The sequence below is a fragment of the Ptychodera flava genome, chromosome 11 (assembly GCF_041260155.1).
Source record: "Ptychodera flava strain L36383 chromosome 11, AS_Pfla_20210202, whole genome shotgun sequence".
NCBI lineage: Eukaryota > Metazoa > Hemichordata > Enteropneusta > Ptychoderidae > Ptychodera > Ptychodera flava.
In genome coordinates, this window is record NC_091938.1 from 9,364,664 (window position 1) to 9,385,483 (window position 20,820).

Sequence of the window (20,820 nt, forward strand, 5' to 3'; positions counted from 1 at the left end):
TAGGGTAATGAAGAGATCGAATCCTGCAAAATTCGTCTACTACCAGTTTTGAACCTGTAAACTGATTTTATAAGAACCTGCCAATATGGAGAAACCAGGTTTTAATTTCTGTGCAAGATCAGACACTAGTTACAACTTACCATTGCTGGAGACAGTACGGTGCGAGACAAAAAATGAGCATTTTCTCTTTCACAGAGAAATTGTGATGAAATAATTACATTTTCACATTGTCTTGGACAGTGTGTGCAAACTGTATTGGATAATTGGTCTGTTTTTATTTGATTGGAATGCACAGATCCACTAATTAAAATGCTGATACATAACAAAATATATATCATTTTCTCATTGATTGAAATTTATGCCAGTTTTTAACCTTGTCAAATCAATGCCAAAATGCATCCAAAAAACCCAGCTGTCCAATTACAAGCACTTTTAATAAATGCTTTACAATAAGACCCATCACAGGACAGCATTACCTTGTGCAAACTAATTATACTGTTGTCTATCAATTATCTTATCTGTGCTATTAGAAATGACATCTGCTCACTGTTTTTAATGTGAAATCACTGAAGAATTCTGAATAGGCCTAATTACGCGAATATTAATCCACCTGCCTGTTAAAGTCACTGGGGCCCAGTAACATAAACGGAGCACTGAAATTTTACCACTGCAAGGTTATGTGTTACGCAAGTAGTACCGGTACACTTCCTTGTTACATGAACATTTTTGCATTAACAGTATATGCCATGAATTTTTTTGTACCGGTATGTGCAACAGTAAAACATTCAGCTATTGGGAAATGAAATGTATCGCTGTTTTTCACACATTTTACCTATGGGAAACATTATTCAGAGTTTGTCAAAAAGACTACCATGCATTGTGATATTTGACACTGTTTAGCTAAAATTCCAACATCAAATTTCTTGTATACAAATGCACTTCTAATCACCGTAATTCTATTCAAGTACATTCATATCAATTGTCAAACATATGCGTAAATGCACAGATATGGCCAGTTTTGTATGATAAACTATTTAATAAAATGTTACATAAAATTGATTTTGGTAGCTATAATTAAATGGCCGAACCCTCAAAACAGGGAGTTCAATACTGTGGCCATTCTCACTAAACAAATATGCAACATTGATCTGGATGCAGGTTCTGTTGGCATGATTGTAACCTTTGACCCTGAAGTGTCGTTGATAGACCCTAAAGTATCGATATAAGGCCAATAATCTTGACAATTCCTTCCACTGTGCATTCACAACCCTGCTGAGCTCTCCATCAGAGCGAGTCCCAGCTGTTGTCAAGGCAACATGGGGGGCAAGCACTCACCTTAACCAGGGATTTCACTATGGGGCTATCCATCAAGCCTTTCAGGAATATGAGATCGGTATCATTGGCGCCGGCATGGTGTAAGTCCCCTAAGTTAGCCATCACTGTCTGTACTGCAGCTGCAAAACACGGTAAAAAGTAAGAATTTGTGATTATATACACATCAATTATTCATGACGTCAACTAAACTAATGAAAGATATAAATACTTTGAAATCGCATATCATTAATTTCCGCATAGATGTAAGCTATGTATGCCATGTTACTCTAAGCGCATCTAAAATCTGGTTTTACCAGGAAAGCCCTATCAGATATATTTGCACAGGAGACGTAATTTAATTAACAAAATGACATCACCATAATTTATTATGTATGAGTAATTTCAGAGGGATTTGCTTATTAGTGTGATTTATTGGGATCGTGAATGTTGCCAAAACTATCATAATCCACTTTTTAGTTTTACTTTAAAGAGATACTGTCCTGGCCAGACCAGCTAGTGTTTAATGAAGCAAAAGGTTTATGGCATTGCTATACTGGATCTCAATCCACTGATTTACAAAACATTTATGAATTTCAGGTATATTTCACAGTATTTTTGCAATGATTTGAGAACATACCTGCATATATACATAAGAAAATGGTTTGGGAAGATCTAATACCATGTCTGATGTCCAAAGGTGACAATATGAAGCAGAAAGCAGTAGAACAATAGGGAAAGACTTGTATGGTAATTTAACTCTTTTCCTCTCAGAGGGTTATAGTTTACAATAACCTGACTGAACCCTTATTTGTTTTTGAATATACTTATTATTGTTTACAAAAGGATTAAAAATTTACCTGCTCAATTAACACACTTAGGCACTTTAAATGAAAATTCTTTGTTTGCCATCTGTATGCTGGTAGCATTACAGAGAAAGTCAAGAAAACAAAGACAATGTTAGCACTATTACAAATAAAATATCATTTTCTCAAAAGAAACAGAATAAAAATTGAGCCTACATTAATATTCTTGTTTTTTTGTCAGTGTTTTTTTTTCCCTGGCTGGTAGGGTTTTCAAAAATCCAAGGACGGCAAACAAAGAATTTTCTTTAAACGGCCTTATGTTAGATGGAACTGCAGATGTACCTTTCTTGAGTAGACAGACTAAGCTTATGTGAACCATTCTGAAGTTCTTTGAGTATATGAACTTTTTACTCTCATTTCAGTGAAAATCAAAAGAGTCAACATGGAGGCTACATTTTGAATTTTAGATATTGCTAAATTTAACATAATTAGTTTCTCTACTACCAGAAATATCCATGGTGACCCACTTTTTCTATATTTGACTTTGAAAATTATCCTTAGGAAAGTTTGAGCAAATATTTAAGACTTTCACTTTCAAGGCGCATACTACCTTGAGGAATGACACATGTAAGTCCCTAAAAAGTGTGGCTGCATGGAGAACACGATCATGCCACTTCAAAAGCAACAACATGCATAAATCGATGGTATGATGAACACATGAAGTGATTCCAGGTTTTTTTTATCTTTATTTCGAGGCTGACAGATGAAAGTTAACTTGTATGCGTGTAATGAAGAAATTTGCTGACATATTACTAAAATATTGTCAAACTGAGAGGAAAGAGCAGTCCTCATAGGAACCTACATGTACATCTCGACTTATGAAACTCTGAACGTCAGAATTTCAGAAGATAGTGTGGAATGCTGTATGGCATGTAAATAACTTATCAGACACAGAATTTAGAAGAGGATTGGATGGACAGAACAAGCAATTAATTAACATTACAATGTACTGGTAGAGCCTCATGTAGATGTGGAGTTTAGGACTATTATATTTCTTGAAGTATCACATGGCATAATGTATATCACTGTACTTGGCAAAGCTACTAATCTGCTTGCGAGATGTGAATTCACTCAAGAAGACGGAGAAATCTATTGATATTGACACTTAAATTTCAGCTTTATTGTAGCTGGTTTAATTTGAAACTTGTCAGCTAGCTGTCAAGGCTGCATTTCTGAGTATTAGAAAAAGTCAGTCATTTTTTAAATATACAAAGAATGCTGAATCAAAGTCCCCTGGAAATCACTCTCGTAGAGAAATTTGTTATTAAAAAGATATATGTGACACACTGATAGCATTCATTTCATGCAAAGCTGTGGTGTATGGTCTCTGTTCGGAGAGTCATTGCATGTGTTGCATAAACAATGCACAAGTGGCCAGCTGCAGGTGAGTCAACACATTTCAAATTCTCAGCCATAATCTCCCTCTCTTACATCATGTATCAGTATTAATAAGCATATCCAAGGGACGTCCGACCTGCTGTCAGTGCTATCTGGTCACTGCGCGATCACGTTCATTCATATTCATCAGCTGTTTTTATACATTGCAAACGACAAGGGGTAAACTGACCTACACGGTAAGAGTTGTCATCTATCAAAATCAGTGACATGTACACTGCAGGTAAATCCACAGCGAGGACGTCAATGTGGCCAGAACATGACTGACCAAGGTATTACACATACCGGTGTTAACCATGTTCACTGCTTTCATGCAGCTCGCAGAACGTACACTTCTGATGAACTACAAGGCATGAGTATGTGATATTCTCGTTGCATGTAATGGACACATTTATACTGTTGCATGACAACCTGATCAAAAGATGTGAACACAGCTGATGGCACGACCTACTTCATGATCAAAATATTGATCAAGGCTTACATATTAATGCCGGACATGATTTCCATATTTGTACATGACAGAAATTTTAATCATGCCAATTTATGGACAACTGCACACAAAATACATATAATGTAATTAAATAGCCCTTTGAACACCAAAGTCAATTTTTGTTGCCTTTATAAAATTTTCTCCAGTCTATCAATTTGTTTCTAATTTTTGCAAAAAGCTTTGATGAAAATCTGTAGCCAATGAAATGTGATGCCCAATTTGTTGAAAAATTATCAAAAAATTTACAGAAAACTTCATAAAAATTGGTAAAATGTCACACTAAAATTTTGGTGGGAAAATTACAGCACTCAAAGGGTTAACACTGGTATTCACAGCTCAGGATGTTACACTGGTAAACATTACTACAGTATAATGTTCTTATCCTGCCCAGTTTATATATCATCCATCAGGTCAATTGGTTAAAACTAGTGAAGCATAACGTGCCCCATACTGTATGTCGTATTTTTACAAAATTGAACATTTGAAGGCCCCTGAAATATAGATTATGTCAATATAATTTTACAGACCAAAGAGCTGCCATGACAGTCCAAGCCAAGTGGGGGAAATGCAAATTGTTTTGGCTCAATCTATATGAGAGGCAGTATGAAGGCAAATTCATCTGTTAGACACTGTGGATAAACTATAGGTACAAGAACAGAGCAGTATTGACTTGGTGACATGACATACAGACTATACTATTGCTACAGTACATTGTTCAGCACCACAATTCAACACTATCCAGCATATAGTTTTCAAGTAGATGTATGACCCCTAGGGACAGATATTCAGACTGTCAAATTTGCACAATACTTTCCTAGTTTGCTACTTGTGTGAGCTCATTTTGAAGCTTTTGGAGTAGATTACATGTAAGTCTCGACACTTTAATTTGTTTCAAAATCGAAAATTTAATTTTTTGAAATAGAGTTAACATGGGGATAGCGGCTATTTTGAATTTCATAAGTTTTAGAACTTTAAGGTAAACTATTTTGCCACTAGCAAAATTTGCATGGTGTGGGTGACACCTGATTTTCATTCTTGAATTTGAAAAAGAATATCATTTATAATTTATGCTTTCCAATCACCTGAATACCATCCTAAGTAACTCTCATTGAACTTGATCAAGGAAAGTGCATGTACCAGTACATGTACTGCTGCAGTGATCACTTAAAAGTTAACTTTCCATATTTGTGATGTACCTTAATACTGGTAAGTTTCAGCCTCAGATTACAAATGCATTAAAAAGTTGGCAGATGATGCAGTTAATATCTGATACCCAACAATGATTAAAATATTCATATCCTCAGAGAACAATACTATTGTAGAAATTTTTAGCCTAGGTGTTTCTGCCATGCTGAGTAATATCTGGTAGGTGTATACAATCAAAGAATATAAAATATCAAAATAAAATGGATGAAGAGGCTGGGAGATTTTAAGTTTCACTCAGAACTTGATACTACAATAAATATCGCAGTAATATCACCAGGTAAGCTTTTTGTATGTCCACTGATTCAAACAAACTCCGACACCCAACTAAAAATAAACCTCAATATCAAAGATCAAAGACTCAATAAATAGCACTATACCCTGATTAATGATGCAAACATATTTTCAGATCCATCTTGTTTCAAACTTTACAGCTTGTAGGGTGCCAGTACGTATGAAGACACATCATTTGTATACTGGTAATACATGTGAGGCCACAGTACATTTGACTATAACTACAAAATATTAAATAGATGTGGCATGTGGGTGTTATAAATGTGAAACTGAATTGAAATGTTGTAAGTATTCTGGACACTCAGGCAACTTGCTCGATCATACTGGTATATGGGGAAACACATTTTTCCCGATGAAAAATTTGAATAAACACTGTGAAGTATCGTACATGCTGCTGCAGTTATACTAGCAAAATCTGGTCATAATTTGGACATTACTACTACTGTAGATAGAAAAAATACCAAAGATGGAGAGAGTTATGCTAGATTCTCACAGAGAAATTCTGATCATAACAGAGAAAATATAAAAATTTAATATCTTGGCTTATGATTTATTGATCTTCAACACACGTGACATGTCTGCCCTCTCTCTGTGTATAATGGTTTCATTTTCACCAGCTGCATCATTGCATTGAGTCCATACTACAGAAATGGCCTTTTTTGAAAATGGTTGGGAAAGTTGACTAATTGCAAACAGATCACTTTGTCAACCCTGCAACAGAGAGAGTGAAAATCTCCATATGTCTTCAGAAAGAGAAGGACACATTGCAGAAAATTGGACACATTGCAGAAAATTCATAAGAAAGTTTACGTCTGAAGGTCAAAACTGGACGGTGCCGATGCCACAGGCACGATGAAGAACGTGAGAATACATCACATCAGTGACCAAGGAGGAATTTCTTTGTCGCCACAACAAATCACTTTATACACGCATAATGACTTCAAACAAAGGAATTCCGAGAAACCGTACAACTGAATATTTGATGATTCTGGGAATTCATCAACACTCCCACACTTTTGGCGTCACGACCCAAAATTTAATCTTCGGTATACTGATGAATCCAATTGCAAGTACCGCCAATGTAATAAACCAGCATCAGTTATGAGATTGCGCATTCAAATTTAACCCATTTTCGGTACAGCTTGATTAATTTTGTTAAGCAAGTCTGTCTGGATCTCTATTAGGGGAAATGAGGATGAATTAACAGTTGAACAAACATGATGGAATAACAGCTATACATGTAGCTGATTGCATGTATTTTAGCTTTCACTGAACAAAAAAATCCATGGCTGATTAGGTGTCTATGAATGCCCTAATACACTAGAGGCTTGCTGATAACTGTTGATGAGTCGATCCGGGTTTAGCCTCTCAGACAAACTGCAGGGGCTGGTATTCGAGCCTCGGAGGTTGATTGGGGTCTGATACATTTGAATTTGACGACTCAAAAGCAAATGCCAATGCCAGTGGAGACCCCTCACAACCTCTTGACCCATACATATATATGCACACTTTGTGTGACAGGTTCCACCATTGCAGAGATGAGAAGGCTGTGGCACCTGATACGTATGTACAGTAGTAAAAAGATTTTAGCACAATATTTTATCAACATCATGGAGGGATTGGATAAATACAGGGTATACCCCGGTACGGCACATCTTATGACATATACAATATTACAATTCGCAGAGCAAACTTGCAGTGTACAAAATAATTGTAAATATTCTGAACCCAAACTTTGAGTTTCTTGAAATTTCCTTGGGTCAGTGGTTACACTCAACTGTATGTACCAGGTAATTTCCTTGAGAAAAAAGTGAAGTCACTTGAGTAGGAGGCATGCCAAGATGGCTCTACAGAAGACTGTGTGTTTTCTACACTTCCTTCAACCCTCTAACCCCATTTTCCCCCATAGAGAGGTCCCGGGAGATAGGTCCAAATTGTCCAAAGAAGACAAAAGGTCAAGCCAAAATTTAGGTTACAGCTTCTGGGGTCAAGCATATTTGATTCTTGAATTATACTTATTTTGTGTAGACTCATTTTGAATAAAGAGAAATTAGAGAATGTTTTGCTGTTGTGAAAATCAAAAATATAATTTCTAACAACAGTCTCAGTTCACTCTGAGAATGGCCGCCATATTTTGAATTTCAAATTACCATGATGACATCTGGTTTGTTCAAGATTGATTGTGAAAGAAAAGTTTCTTAAAGGTATACTGTCACCTGTTCCAATTTTGCCACAGTTACCATGGAAAGCGAAAATCTAACCAATCACAGATTTTAAGTGGGTGGCCGCTTTTAAAAAACAGCGCCCTCACATGGGCATTTTGAATACCAAGGAATGCCCCTTTGACCACATATGTATGGGCACATTTAGACTACAGGTGACTGTATACCTTTAACACAATATGAATAACAGTGAAAAACCAAAAACTTTCACTTTTAAAAGCACATATGTTTCTGGACCAACACACTAATGTGCAGCAATATTGCTTTCATTATTGTATTATCACCAGGGCTACGTAAATATCTCGGATAAAGAAAATGGCAGCATATGAAGAATAAAAGTGCATGCAGCACCGAAGGGCAAACAGACTAAAGTGCTCTCACATGTACAACCAGTAGATGACCCTGTATTCCCCTGTGTGTGTGTTTCTTGACAATTCTACTGAGATACAGGCCCTGGAGCTTTCAGATCAATTACCGTACATGTTACTGTCTGTCACACACCAGCTTGCGCAGTAAACATACCTGTCCAGAGAATACTGACATATCTTCCATGCAGCGCAACAAATGAAAGATCACAGACAAAAAGAAAATAATGGCACACCATGTAGTTGATAGTTTGCCATTTTAGTATTTTCAGTCGCTATATTAACATTTGGACTGAATAAGCAAATGGAATGAAAAGATTCAAAACTTTGCTGATAATAGATAACGACAGTGTACAGTAACTTTACGTTTAATTTAAACTATAATTGTGATTCCATAAATCCTCTATGTACTGCAAAAATTATGATCAGATACTTACGCAAATGTCATTTTCTAATTGAAAGTCCCTGAACCGTAACAAAGTAGCCACAGATACGAAACCAATCACATGATCAGATATTAACTGCTGGTGGAAAGGCTATTTTTGCACCAATTCTTTTCTCGGAGTTAATGTCAAGTTTCAAGTGTTAGAATCAAGATATTTAGTTCAAATTTTCAGGATAACTCCCTTATTTAATATTTTCTCCAAAGAATATAAAAATTGTATATTTGCAGCCATGATTTTGGAATATGACACCAGTAAATATTAAAATTTAATTTTTCATATTTTTTTTACATATTTGAATTTAATAATAATTGGATAGTATTAATATTACCAAATTAGTTATAAATATGTTGACACTATTTATTGTAAGATTTGTACGGCAGGATTTGTAAATTAAATTTGTTTTTATGATTTTACATGGGTTTATATATCAAAAAATTATTAAAAATTCTTTCAAATTTCAAAATGTGATTTTTCAAAAAGTACTTCAAATACAGGAAAATTGTGCCGTACAAATCTTATCTGTAACCTTGTTAATAGGCCGTAAAAATTCCATGTCCATATCTCATTTCAAAGTTGGATTAAATTGGTATACAATTATGTAGGAAAACTGTTAGTCTGTCAAAAATGTTGAAAACAAGCCATATTTGCACCCCTCTTTTGAAGTCATAGAGCAGTTTTTTTTGGTTAATCTCACTTTTGACACCTCTTTGACACTCAAAGAATCTAAAATGCATTTACAATAGCAGTCACTCACTCTGAATGCCAGCACCGCCTTGTCAAACTTTCCTGAAAAACAGCAAATAATGACTTTCCCTTTCAAACATTTTATTAAAAGCTAGGGGACCTCTACCATAGTTAATACACTAAGGACTCCCCAACTTCTTCTTATTTGGTCAGTTTTTCAGAAGTTTTAACAGGCTATAACTCTGCAATGCCTTTGTGCCCAAATGTCTAGGTTTTTTTATTCCACAGAGAATGTTGACTACTTTTATATTTTAATAGTTTTGTTGAAATTTATAACTGACGCTCTAGCCTTTCCAACCACCTTAACTGCTAAGCATGCATGGCTCCACTGTTTTATCCAAACTTAATTATGGAGGAAACCAACAGTTGAAATTCAATATAGATACCTTTGAAATTGAATAATTGTTTTCAATTCCAATATGGCAGCTCAGAACAATGCAGCCTTAATTAATTCATATATGATGTAACTTCACAATTAATGCATATCAGTGCAGCCCACCATGTTCAGACTAAACTTTGCGAACACCCTAAAATTAGGTCATATGTCAGATTCATAAAATTAAACAACATGGTTAGGACAAGTACGTCTACATAGCACTACACTCATTACTGTATTAAAATTTAATACTGCACAGCTGTTGCAACGGTGTCACATTTGGACACTGTGATTCCAAGAAAGTTGTGGTGATATTGTTCTTCTTCCAAAACCAGCTACAGATACTAGTAAGTAAGAAAAAAGTTACATGCGTTTTCTCTTTTGAGAAGGATGATCGAGGCAGCTACCGGTAGAAGCTATAACTATGAGTTACCAATTTGGCCAGCTGTTGACTTTTAGTTTTATCCAGCAATTAAATGTCTTTTGTGTACCGGTATAAAAGATGTATTATCTTAATAGTTTGTAACTGTGGTGTGCGATCAGTTTCCCCATGGCCATTCACAGTTCCATCTCTTTTGTGATGGCATGATGCCAATTATTAATAAAACAGTTACCATCGGAATCTCTGAGTCAGACTTTGCCTGGCCATGGCTTGGTACATCTGTTTTGATACAATTTAAATGGGCCAATGATTTATGATATATACCAGTATGGGTCCAAATAACTATACATACAAAATTTTCTATTCATGTTTTGTACAGAAAAAATGAAGTATAACAGCCCCCCAGGTATATAGTTGATATATTCTACACATTTGATAAACGCTTTCTGAGTTTATACAGCCCGGACTTTGACAGAGTTCAAGATTGCCAAAGGCCTCTTTGCAGCATCAGTTCCTCGCCACAACTGATTTTTGCGGAAACCCATGCAGCCGAAAAAGCTTTGGCTCAGAAGAATGGAGATTGCTATAAGGCCACTGGTAAACTGAACTTGCAACCCTATGGAATCAACAAGGAAGGATCATGCACACAGTAAATTTCCTTAATTGGCTATCCTGATCAAATCAACAGGTTTTGTCTTTGAATTCTTCCTATTTTATTGACTGTCTCTGTTGCCCTGGTAAACTGGCAGAAACAGACACAATGTTGTGGCCTTCATACTCCTTCAGTGATTCGGAAATGTGACTGCAAAATCCAGGCTTACAGTAACTTCCTGAATTAATGAATTGGTTAAGTGTATTTTTACAGTTTACCCAGGGAGTACTGAAGTTAAGACGCGTGTCATATTTGTTAAGGTATTTCGCACCTCGAAGTACTTTAATTTTTGCTCAAATTTTCCTCAAGCAAATATAAACCATCCTCTTTCAAAATCAAGAATGAACATCAGGGGTCACTTCGCAAAGTTTGGTACCACAGACAGCTATTTGAAATTCAAAATGGCCGACATGACATGCTAATTATACACTATGGGGAAAATAAAATTTTTGTTTTGAAAAGCTAAGACAGTGAAAAGTTTTCTTACTCTAAAGAGCTTTAAAATGAGCCCCCCACAAGTGGTAGGCCAAACAATATAAAGTTTGAGAGTCTAAATGAGGCATATTCTAGCTACCTTACAGTAAAGACGACTTTAAATTGCATCCGCACTGGGCATGACGATCATGAAGCTTGTGTGGGCTTGGCTCACAGATCTCCTTATCAATTATTCATTAGCATAACTTCATTTTGATTGCACCAATGCAGAAAACACCCTCCTGACTATATATAAAACACACCAATGAAGCAGATCAAAGTAAATATTTGGAATGATTCATCAAAATAGACGTTAAACTTCCCTGATTGTCTTGCGAATTTTTCTCCCAGGCAACCATCAAACTGCAATTGCCTCAGAGCCAAGTCGTGCATTCAAGACAAATTTGGGTGTTCCTGTCCAGCAAACTCTCATTTCCTATTTTTCCAAATCCAGGCTGTGGAATTTTGCCATTTAATGACTTAATGCTCCCCGTGAGCTGTTCAAGCTTTGATGGCTTCCTCTCTGACTCCACACATTGCTTTTCCTTCATCCGTTTTTAACTCTCTCTCTTTGTCCACAGCACATGATGTACGTAAACTACCGGTATTTTAAAATCAGCCTGACGCCAATATTGAGGCATTAGCTGCTACGATACAGAGCATTAGTTTGTGAGCTTTTCTTCTTTCTTTCCTTTTTTGAGCCTAGATGTGTCATTTTATAAACAATTACATAATTCTAGAAACATATATTTCAACTTGCAATTGCTATTTTGCAGAATTCATGGTCATTTTTCTAGTCAAGTGCATTTTCATGAGTGTATGTAAGTATATATACAATGTTAATACAACAGGCCCGTGTAGTTCATTTCCAAGACTGTACCAAAACCATGACAACAATCAATTACCTTGGCAACTCTTGCCATGACATCACGATGACTATATACCAAGAGCTTTCATGGACCTTGAATTACACGCGCACAGCTTTATCTGGCAGCTACATGATTTGATATCTAATATTGTTGATGTAAGAGAATTTAAGAACAATACTCCAAGTATATATATTTGACGAATAAGAACATTATCATGAATTGCGAGCAACAAATTGAAAGCTTTGAAATTTCTAAGTGACTTGTTCAGCCCAGGCTTAATACTTACATCAACTGAACCAGGAAACATTAAGGAAAATTAGACAGCTTTGAGTTTCAAAGTCTGATTGGATCTGGCAATAAGGGATTACTAAGGTATTCAGATACAGTCAGCCATATGATTTAATTTTGTTACTGGTAATTCACTGGCTCTATGTTATGACCTTGGCTGATTCTGTCAACCCTGACAATATCAACTTCATCACTGATATTTACTTAACATAATACTGTTATAAAAACCCAGTGATACAGCCAGTTTTATCATGCATGAGTTGTGCTCATTATACAAAACAGGAACCATTTTGCCTCGATTTTCATACCTGTAATTCTAAACACAGTATCATAATAGTGTAATTTGATCTTAACTTCCCATGCACAGCATCTCATACTCTTTGACGTGCATGTGAGATGCAAATTCTGGGCACATGTAAATACTATTTTGCCAGATATTAAAGTGGGTCATAAAACACAAACAAACAGACCTGTTGCCATGGAAACAATTACATATGTGATAAAAGTATTTTTAGATCACTATCTCAAACTCTTGCTGTGGTGAGAAGTTGACTTCATTACCCACAATGCATTTCAATATCATGTAGTTTGCCCCCTTGAATTTAGCACAAGACAAAAACTATTTCGGGTAACGAGCCAAGCTCCTGCTTGGGTTCATTTGCGCGCCAGTTTTGCAGTGTCTCCGACTGCTCTGGAAGTGAAATCTCATGTTTTGCACAATCACAATTTATAAATAGCTCTAACAAATTAACAAACCATCAATCAATTATTTATGCAACAAGAAAATCAAATGTAAATAATTTTAATTGTTCCAGTATTTATTACATGTAACTGCTCAATGTATAATTTCAGCTTTTTGCAACTTTTTTCTCATGCTGACATCAATCAATGGTTCAGAAATGTCTAAGGACTGTCAGCAATTCTCGTATTAGAGATCACATTAATCAATTTTCCAAGAAAACATTAATATGAGATACTAAAGATGCAAATCATGTTTAGTTTCCTTAGAATCTGACCGAGCATTACCATCATGTAATGAAGCCAAGCCAGTCAAAATTACAGGGAAACTCATTAGAGTGTGAACACCCACACATCCAGTCAAAGGTCAAGGATACACTAAATATATCTCATAAACACTGTGATTTCATTTTTCTCAACATGTTGTCTTCCCGTTTCAAATGTTTTGTGTTTTCAGCTCAAAATAGTGAATATACACAAATTATTCCTATTAATGACACTGCATGATCACAAGAAAATTATATTGTTCATCCTGTATGCATGATAGGCTAGCTATTCTTGACAGGAATTTTGACAAATTTTGTTTCATATTTCATATTGCTATTTGCCAACAGTTGGAGCCTAATTAACATGTGACTTTCAGGTTAATTTTCTTAACGAGAGTGCATGAGTTGACAAACAAGTACCATGTTTTTCATTGGCATAAATATAATTTCAAAAGTCTTAGATGGTATTTTTTTATTGCATACTGATGTAAAACCTGCAACATAATACAAAATGAATCACATTTACTACTTGAAAAATCGAATGAACTTTAACCTTTGAACTCACAAGCCATGATTCTGTCACTCCACTTTCTTATGGACTGTCACTGTATTATAAAATTCTTGATAAAATCAGATAACAGCACTGTTCACCCTTACAGGTTTGTTATAAAATATTGCTGACATCGGCCAATGCTACTTGAAATGCTGACAAAGTTTGTCAGTGTTATATGCAATTGGCTGTTGTTTCAACTGGTAGTCTGAGCTGTAAATATGTCTTTTTCCATCACTGCTAACTTGCAGCCAAATTACTTGCCTCTACTATTAGTACTAAGTGGTATTATTCTAACATGTGTAATTTTCAAAAGTGAAATCTAAAAATGCAGGCAAATATTTATTTCTGCATATTAATGACAGAACACTGACATCATCTGTGAACAGCCCTAATGGAAGAGATGCTAAGATGAACCAGCAAAGATGTGACATGATCATCTCCATCTCTTCATTGACATATTCAATGAATTTCACATGAGATAGCGTTATATGTCACTCTCAATTTAGAGTTCCAGCAACAGCATGTACCCACCTTGCCATACCTTGCACAGTAATGTAACAACTCTGCACTTTAACAGACATGATTAATTTCCATACTTGATCTTTTCAAATTACTTCAAACTGCAAAATGATACTGCATGATGCATTCAACGGTTTCACTGTCACAAGTACGGGTACTCAGTACCACTCTATAAAATTTGACACCCAATATGTTTCTAAATTTCCCTTCAACGCTTTCAGCTCTTAAATTTTAACCCTTTGAAAGTTTGAGCACCAAAGTCAGCATTTGTCGCTTTCTTTTCCCGATTTTTGCCAAAATTTTGATAAAAAAGTGTAGCCAATGAAAATCCATTTTATCAAAAATTATAAAAAAACTACGAAAAATCATACAAATTAGTAAAATGTTACACTAAAATTTTGGCGGGAAAATTTACAGCACTCAAAAGGTTAAAGGTTTTGCCGAACCTTATATTGTTATCAATAGTGAGTGTGGACTTGTTCAAAGTGTAAGGGGTGGTGGGTGACTTGATGGGTCAAAGCAATATTACTTCACAACAATTATACGGTGGTACAGGTTGTAATGTTTCCAGTCAGTGGAAATTATTATTTGTTGAAATAGTCTGCTGTTCTACCCAAGATAAAAATGCATGCGTGCCTTTGCTCAATAGCAAAAATGAAGGACAAAAACACAGTCCAGTGTTTCTTCTTCTTCAGTGCATTTTATCCAATGGTTCATTACCCTTGAAAATTGCAAAGGCATGAGCTTTCAAGAAGAAAGACAAATTAGACCGAAAAAAGCAACACTCGAATGAAAATTACAAATGTCAATTTTTTTAAAAAAGGTACATTTACGTCATAATGAAGCTGTAAAAGTTTATATTATCAACAGGACTATGCTAATTAAGCTTAGGCCATTTAAAGAAAATTCTTTGTTTGCCATCCATGGATATTTGAAAAATCTACAAGCCAGCACAGGAAAAAACAAACACAGACAAAAAACACAAGTGTATAAACATAAGCTCATTTTTTATTTTGGTAAAATAATAGTTTTATTTGTAATAGTGTTAGTTAATATTGTGTTTGTTTTCTTAATTTTCTCTGAAAACCAGCACACGAACAGCCAACAAAGAATTTTATTGAGTGCCTTATCAGGTTCCATGAAATAATTCATGATATTATTTGAACATGGTCATCAGTGAAAAACACAATACTCACTGATGAATTGTTTGTATTTCTACTGTTAAGGAGGCAGCAGCTTTAGCTTTGAAGGATTTTTGTCACTCCCTTTTGTTTTTATGTCAATTACAATTTCTTGCTTTACTGACCCTCAAAGCATGTTCAGATACACAGTATTCAGCTTGTCAATTAGTAAGTCTGTAAATGTGTATAGACTGCATTGTCTTTGCTGGCAAAAATGAATTCTGGTCCAAACTATACTTCAAATATAAACCATAACAGTGCCTTTAATTTTACAAGCATTATCCCTGCTGATGTGCAGCGTGCTTGGAAGGTTATATCTGATTGGTTGATTGTCACTATTCACAGCAACTTAGGGAGTCTTTTTGTATTATTTTATTATAACCGTAAGATTCAGCCACCCAATTGGATTATATCAGCTTCCAAGACGCTGCACATGATCAGCCCCATTATCATAGATGATGTGTTGACAAGCTATGAATACTGCTACTGTGCCAGGTGTTTCAACATGCTCTGGCGAGTGGAAGAACAACTTACAAGTGACAAACAAAACAACTACAGTGACACAAAAATCATATCAAAGGTTATATATAACCGCTGGCCCTTTCGTATATTTTTCCGCCATAGGTCTCATATTGCATAAAATAGATTAAAAAGAGAAAAACAAAGTATTGACAAATGAAATTTTTTTTTCCCTCCGTTAATCTATTTTATGCATCTTTCCTATGATACATTACCGGTATGAGTATTTTGTTTTTCTTCCGTTAATCTATTTTATGCACCTTTCCTATGACACGTTACCGGTATGAGATGTTGTCTTGGTTAACATTTGCCGTTACCCTGAAAAAATGTCCATCCACAAAAGTGAACCATCGCCAAATGGCATTACAATATTTTGTCAAGCTTTGTAGGATCACAACATACGGCTAAAACCATATATGACGCAATGAAACTGCTATATAAAGCAAAAGTATATCAAATCCGCAAAAACACTGGCTCAAAATAGGACATTCCTTGAGGCTGAAATGCATAGCAGAATGTACAAGCCGACAAGTTACTGCATTTTATTACATTATTTCATCATGATCTGTGATGCACGCAATTTAATCAAATATGCATAAGTTTGGCAGGACAGTCTAGGAATTACATTTAATCATCATATTCTCCTACAGTACTCTTTATAATATGTCTTCATTATGGTTTGAGAACCTACAGAATGATTGTACATGTTGTACCAAAATAACAAAAATTATAAAAAAAATGGCTTGTACGTGCCAATGATTTCTAGCATGGCAACTCTTCAGTTTGGCACTGCAGACATCTATCTTGACCTAGTTTCCTCTGAAGAGGTCAAAAATGTTAACCCTTGACACAACCTTTGACATGACCTCCCCATGTCTCCATTTCAAGGTCATGAACTCCGGAGGGGTAGGGAATGACATTCAATTACATCGCCTTGAAACATGCCACGAAGTACACAGCATTTTAGGCTTAAACTATATATGACGCAATGCCATTGCTATTACTAAAGCAACATGTATAAAATCTTTGCAAATGGCTCAAAATAGAACATGCCGTGGGCCTGAAATACTGTAAAAGAAGAGAAGCCATATTAAGTTTCTGACCACGTTTTTCCCTGATACTTACGACATTTAATAACATCGGGGTCTCATGCAAATTTAAGGAGACAATTTTCCTGTCCATCCATTCCATATTTTTTTAACATTTTTTTGACACAGTAAGATTTTGACCGTACCACAAAACTGGCCTTTCACACTGACATTTAAAACCAGGAGCTGAAAGACACTCTTACCCATTCTCCCTACTTAAAGTGAATTCACAAGAACTATAAAATATCAAGTAGTTTCTAAATATAGCAAGTCGATGAATGGACGCAAGGCAGTCAATCAACCTGTGTAATTTACAACCCTACCCTGGTAGAATCTACGTCACCAACAGCTTGGCTGCCCAGCACCTATAGTTGTTGCTGAAGAAGGAAATTTTGTGAACAGGTATTCCTTACATGGATATCGGTATGAATATTCAAAGCTATCAATAATATTTTCATAATTTTGTTTTTAAGCATAAGGCATGCACTATATACATGAGCTGGAATGAGCTTACCTCGATTGTCTACAGAAGATTTTTATTTTTAAAAATTTATTTTCTATTAATTTTTTTTTTCATTTTTTGAAAGCCAGTTATTAAATGCCTTGCAAAAAAAATATGACTTCAACGTAACAAAAATACTATTAAAACATTTTGACCTGGAATATATACAATGCACATTTTAGGGAAGTCCTGTGAAATGAGGCAATTCTAACAAACACTGCACTTTTGTTTTGTTATATACGTACCACAATAAAAACATCAAATTTCCAACCATCCTTTTCAATTATCAGTAAAAACGCACTGCTATGGGCAATGCACACATTTTTTTGCTTGTGTAAAACCAACCCGATAGCATGCTCATAAACTAAATAATTTTCTGTTGTGTACAGAGACTTTGGAGAAATTCGCAAATCAAAAATTCATATTAGGTATTCCAAGAGCTTCGAACATTACCTGACAACTATTTCTTAACCAGTTTTGTACCCTGCCCTACCCTCAAGTCAGAGGAGAACAAATAAGACACAAGCAAATATCATGACACAAAATCAATTGAACTACTCTAAAGCTACACTTGAAATGCTCAATGGCTATAGACATGACTTGAATTTTTTGTATTTTCCGAAAACTCACAATATACCAGTAGATTTGTGCTTGTAAATGACATACTTGCAGTTTTCTTCTAGTTGCCACATTCTCACCAATGTGGGATTTGTTTAAAAAAATTCTTCAAAGGCAAAGTTCTGCTAATACAACTACAAACAGCCATGATAATTATTTTAGATTAATTACTGATTGTTGCTTCAGAAATTTCATTTTCACATGCTAACAACATTAAGGAATATTTTCAAATACTGTTACAATCAAGGAAGCAATTGAATTTCACAGGCTATGCCTATTTTGACGTTAAATGCTCGGTGCCGCGAACAGACATTCAACAGAATTTTCATCGCAGTTAGGGAAAAAATTGATTTTTCTTGCAGGTCTTTCATGACCTAGGTGTATCAATGGTTACATAACCCAGAGCTCTACTCACTGAGAGTGAACGAGAGAGAGAGGGAGAGAGAGCATTCACCGATGTGATATCAATATCACCATGGTAATAGGAGATTTACACACTATCTACTGCTTACAATATTTCAACAGAGAACATGCACAGCAGTTTCTTTCGACCTTTCAGTCTGGCACACCCATTTTTTTTAAATTATGGTCTGGTTACCATTTAAAAAGCTGCACAAACATATGCTTATAGGTTAGTCGGACTTTTCCTTACTCACAATCTACAAAATTTACAAAATGGAAATTGTACCTTGTGTCTTTTTGCAATATGCAAAGATGCTGCAATCTATACAACAACAGTACACTCGTGGCTATATCTCTTTGCACACACTCTTGCTGATGATGATAATTAAACTGACTGAATTCCCGATTAAAACAAAGAATTCATCTTACCAGCCGGGAGAGAGATCTTCTGTGAACAGGTTGACAATTAGAAATTATATCAGCTCCACAAATGTCTACGACGTCTGGAAACAGCAGTGGAAAGAGTGCATACACACACACACACACGCTTATACACTTCACAATGTGGATGCTGTTAAGCCTCAGGGAGTCGGTCTCGATGAGCTGTCATGGCAGCAAAGCTATACCGGCACAAGGAAGAAACTATTATCAAGCACAGGGGTGGCCGGATTATGATCACGTCTCCACACGAGTAATTACTGATCCCCAATTTCTGCAAAGCCAGCAATTTTTCTTGTGAATTGAGTGCGGAGCACTAACCACATCTACAAAGAAACCATCTTATCTATTTCTCCGGACAAGATGGATGAGTGTCATCCCAAAATAAAGAAATATCACTTGTTGTTAAATTGTAGAGAAGACCTACTGATGTAGTGGCTTTGTACTTTATGAAAGTTGACAACATGACCTCTGAACTCTCATTTTTGACCTTCAAACTGGAAGGGATCTGAAATTCTATATATTTGCTGAGTCCAGCATATCAAACAGAGCGCGAAATTAGTTTGCCATCATTAATCTTCCTTCAGTTTGCACACTCAACATGGTGATATATACCATTTGTTGACAACAAATAACGAAAATCATATTACACAAGATAATTACTGAGCTACAAGGGCTACGTGGAATTTTTAAGTCTTATTCTTAATTGGCCAGCATACTGTACAGTATATTTCTTTTGCTGTAGAACCATGTGCAGTCTTTAAAAAAATTGCAGAAATCACAGCAAGACTACCCAGAAAGTATGTGATCAAATTACTGAATTTCAATTAATTAATTAATTAACTGCATATAATTTTTTTTACATTCTACACAACCTTTGCAGGTCTATATATTTCTTCTTTACATGCACCATACTGGTATATTACACTGCACTCATTAACCTTTTGAGCACAAAAGTCAATTTTTGTCGCCTTTATCAAATGTACCAAAGTCAAATTTTTTTCAGATTTTTGCAAAAATTTTGGTGAAAAACTTTAGCCAATGAAATGTGATGTCCTTTCGGTCCAAAACTTATCAAGAAAATTACAGAAAAATTTCTAAAAATTGATAAAATGTTGCATGGAAATTTTGATGGGAAAAATTACAGCACTCTAAAGGTCAAGGGGTCTCACATGGAAATCTTGAAACTTGAAACATAACTTTGCACATTGAAGGGGGAGGGGGATCTTTGAGGTGCTATTCACTTATATATGATATTGAGGAATTTTACTGATCAGCATAGAAATTAACCCTTTGAGCGCTGTAGTTTTCTCCCGCCAAAATTTTAGTTCAAAATTTTACCAATTCTTTTGAATTTTTCTGTAATTGTGATAATTTGGACCAAATGGACATCATATTTCATTAGCTACACCTTTTACTCAAAATTTTGGCAAAAATCTGAGAAAAGTTGACGGGGGTTTATTTTATAAAGGGGACAAAAATAGACTTTGGCGCTCAAAGGGCTAAGGTGGAATCCCAGTTGAGAGCTAGGACAATATACGAGCAACAGATTATATCCAGTCTTTCTTTGCTTGTTGCCTCTGACAGGTTCACTGTAAAGACTTGATGACCAGCTACAG

General features: G+C 35.5%; 1 protein-coding gene across 4 annotated transcripts in view; it reads right to left on the minus strand.

Moving 5' to 3' along the window:
• LOC139143468 (protein PALS2-like) overlaps positions 1–20,820 on the minus strand; it is a 70,512-nt gene that overhangs the window by 18,330 nt on the left and 31,362 nt on the right. For 3 of the 4 annotated variants that reach the window (XM_070713808.1, XM_070713809.1, XM_070713807.1), the window contains one exon: positions 1,336–1,454. In XM_070713808.1, coding sequence (XP_070569909.1) covers positions 1,336–1,454 — 119 coding nt within the window. Of the gene's footprint in view, positions 1–1,335; positions 1,455–19,192; positions 19,388–20,820 lie in introns of those variants that run through there. The other variant, XM_070713810.1, reaches the window with a different exon arrangement.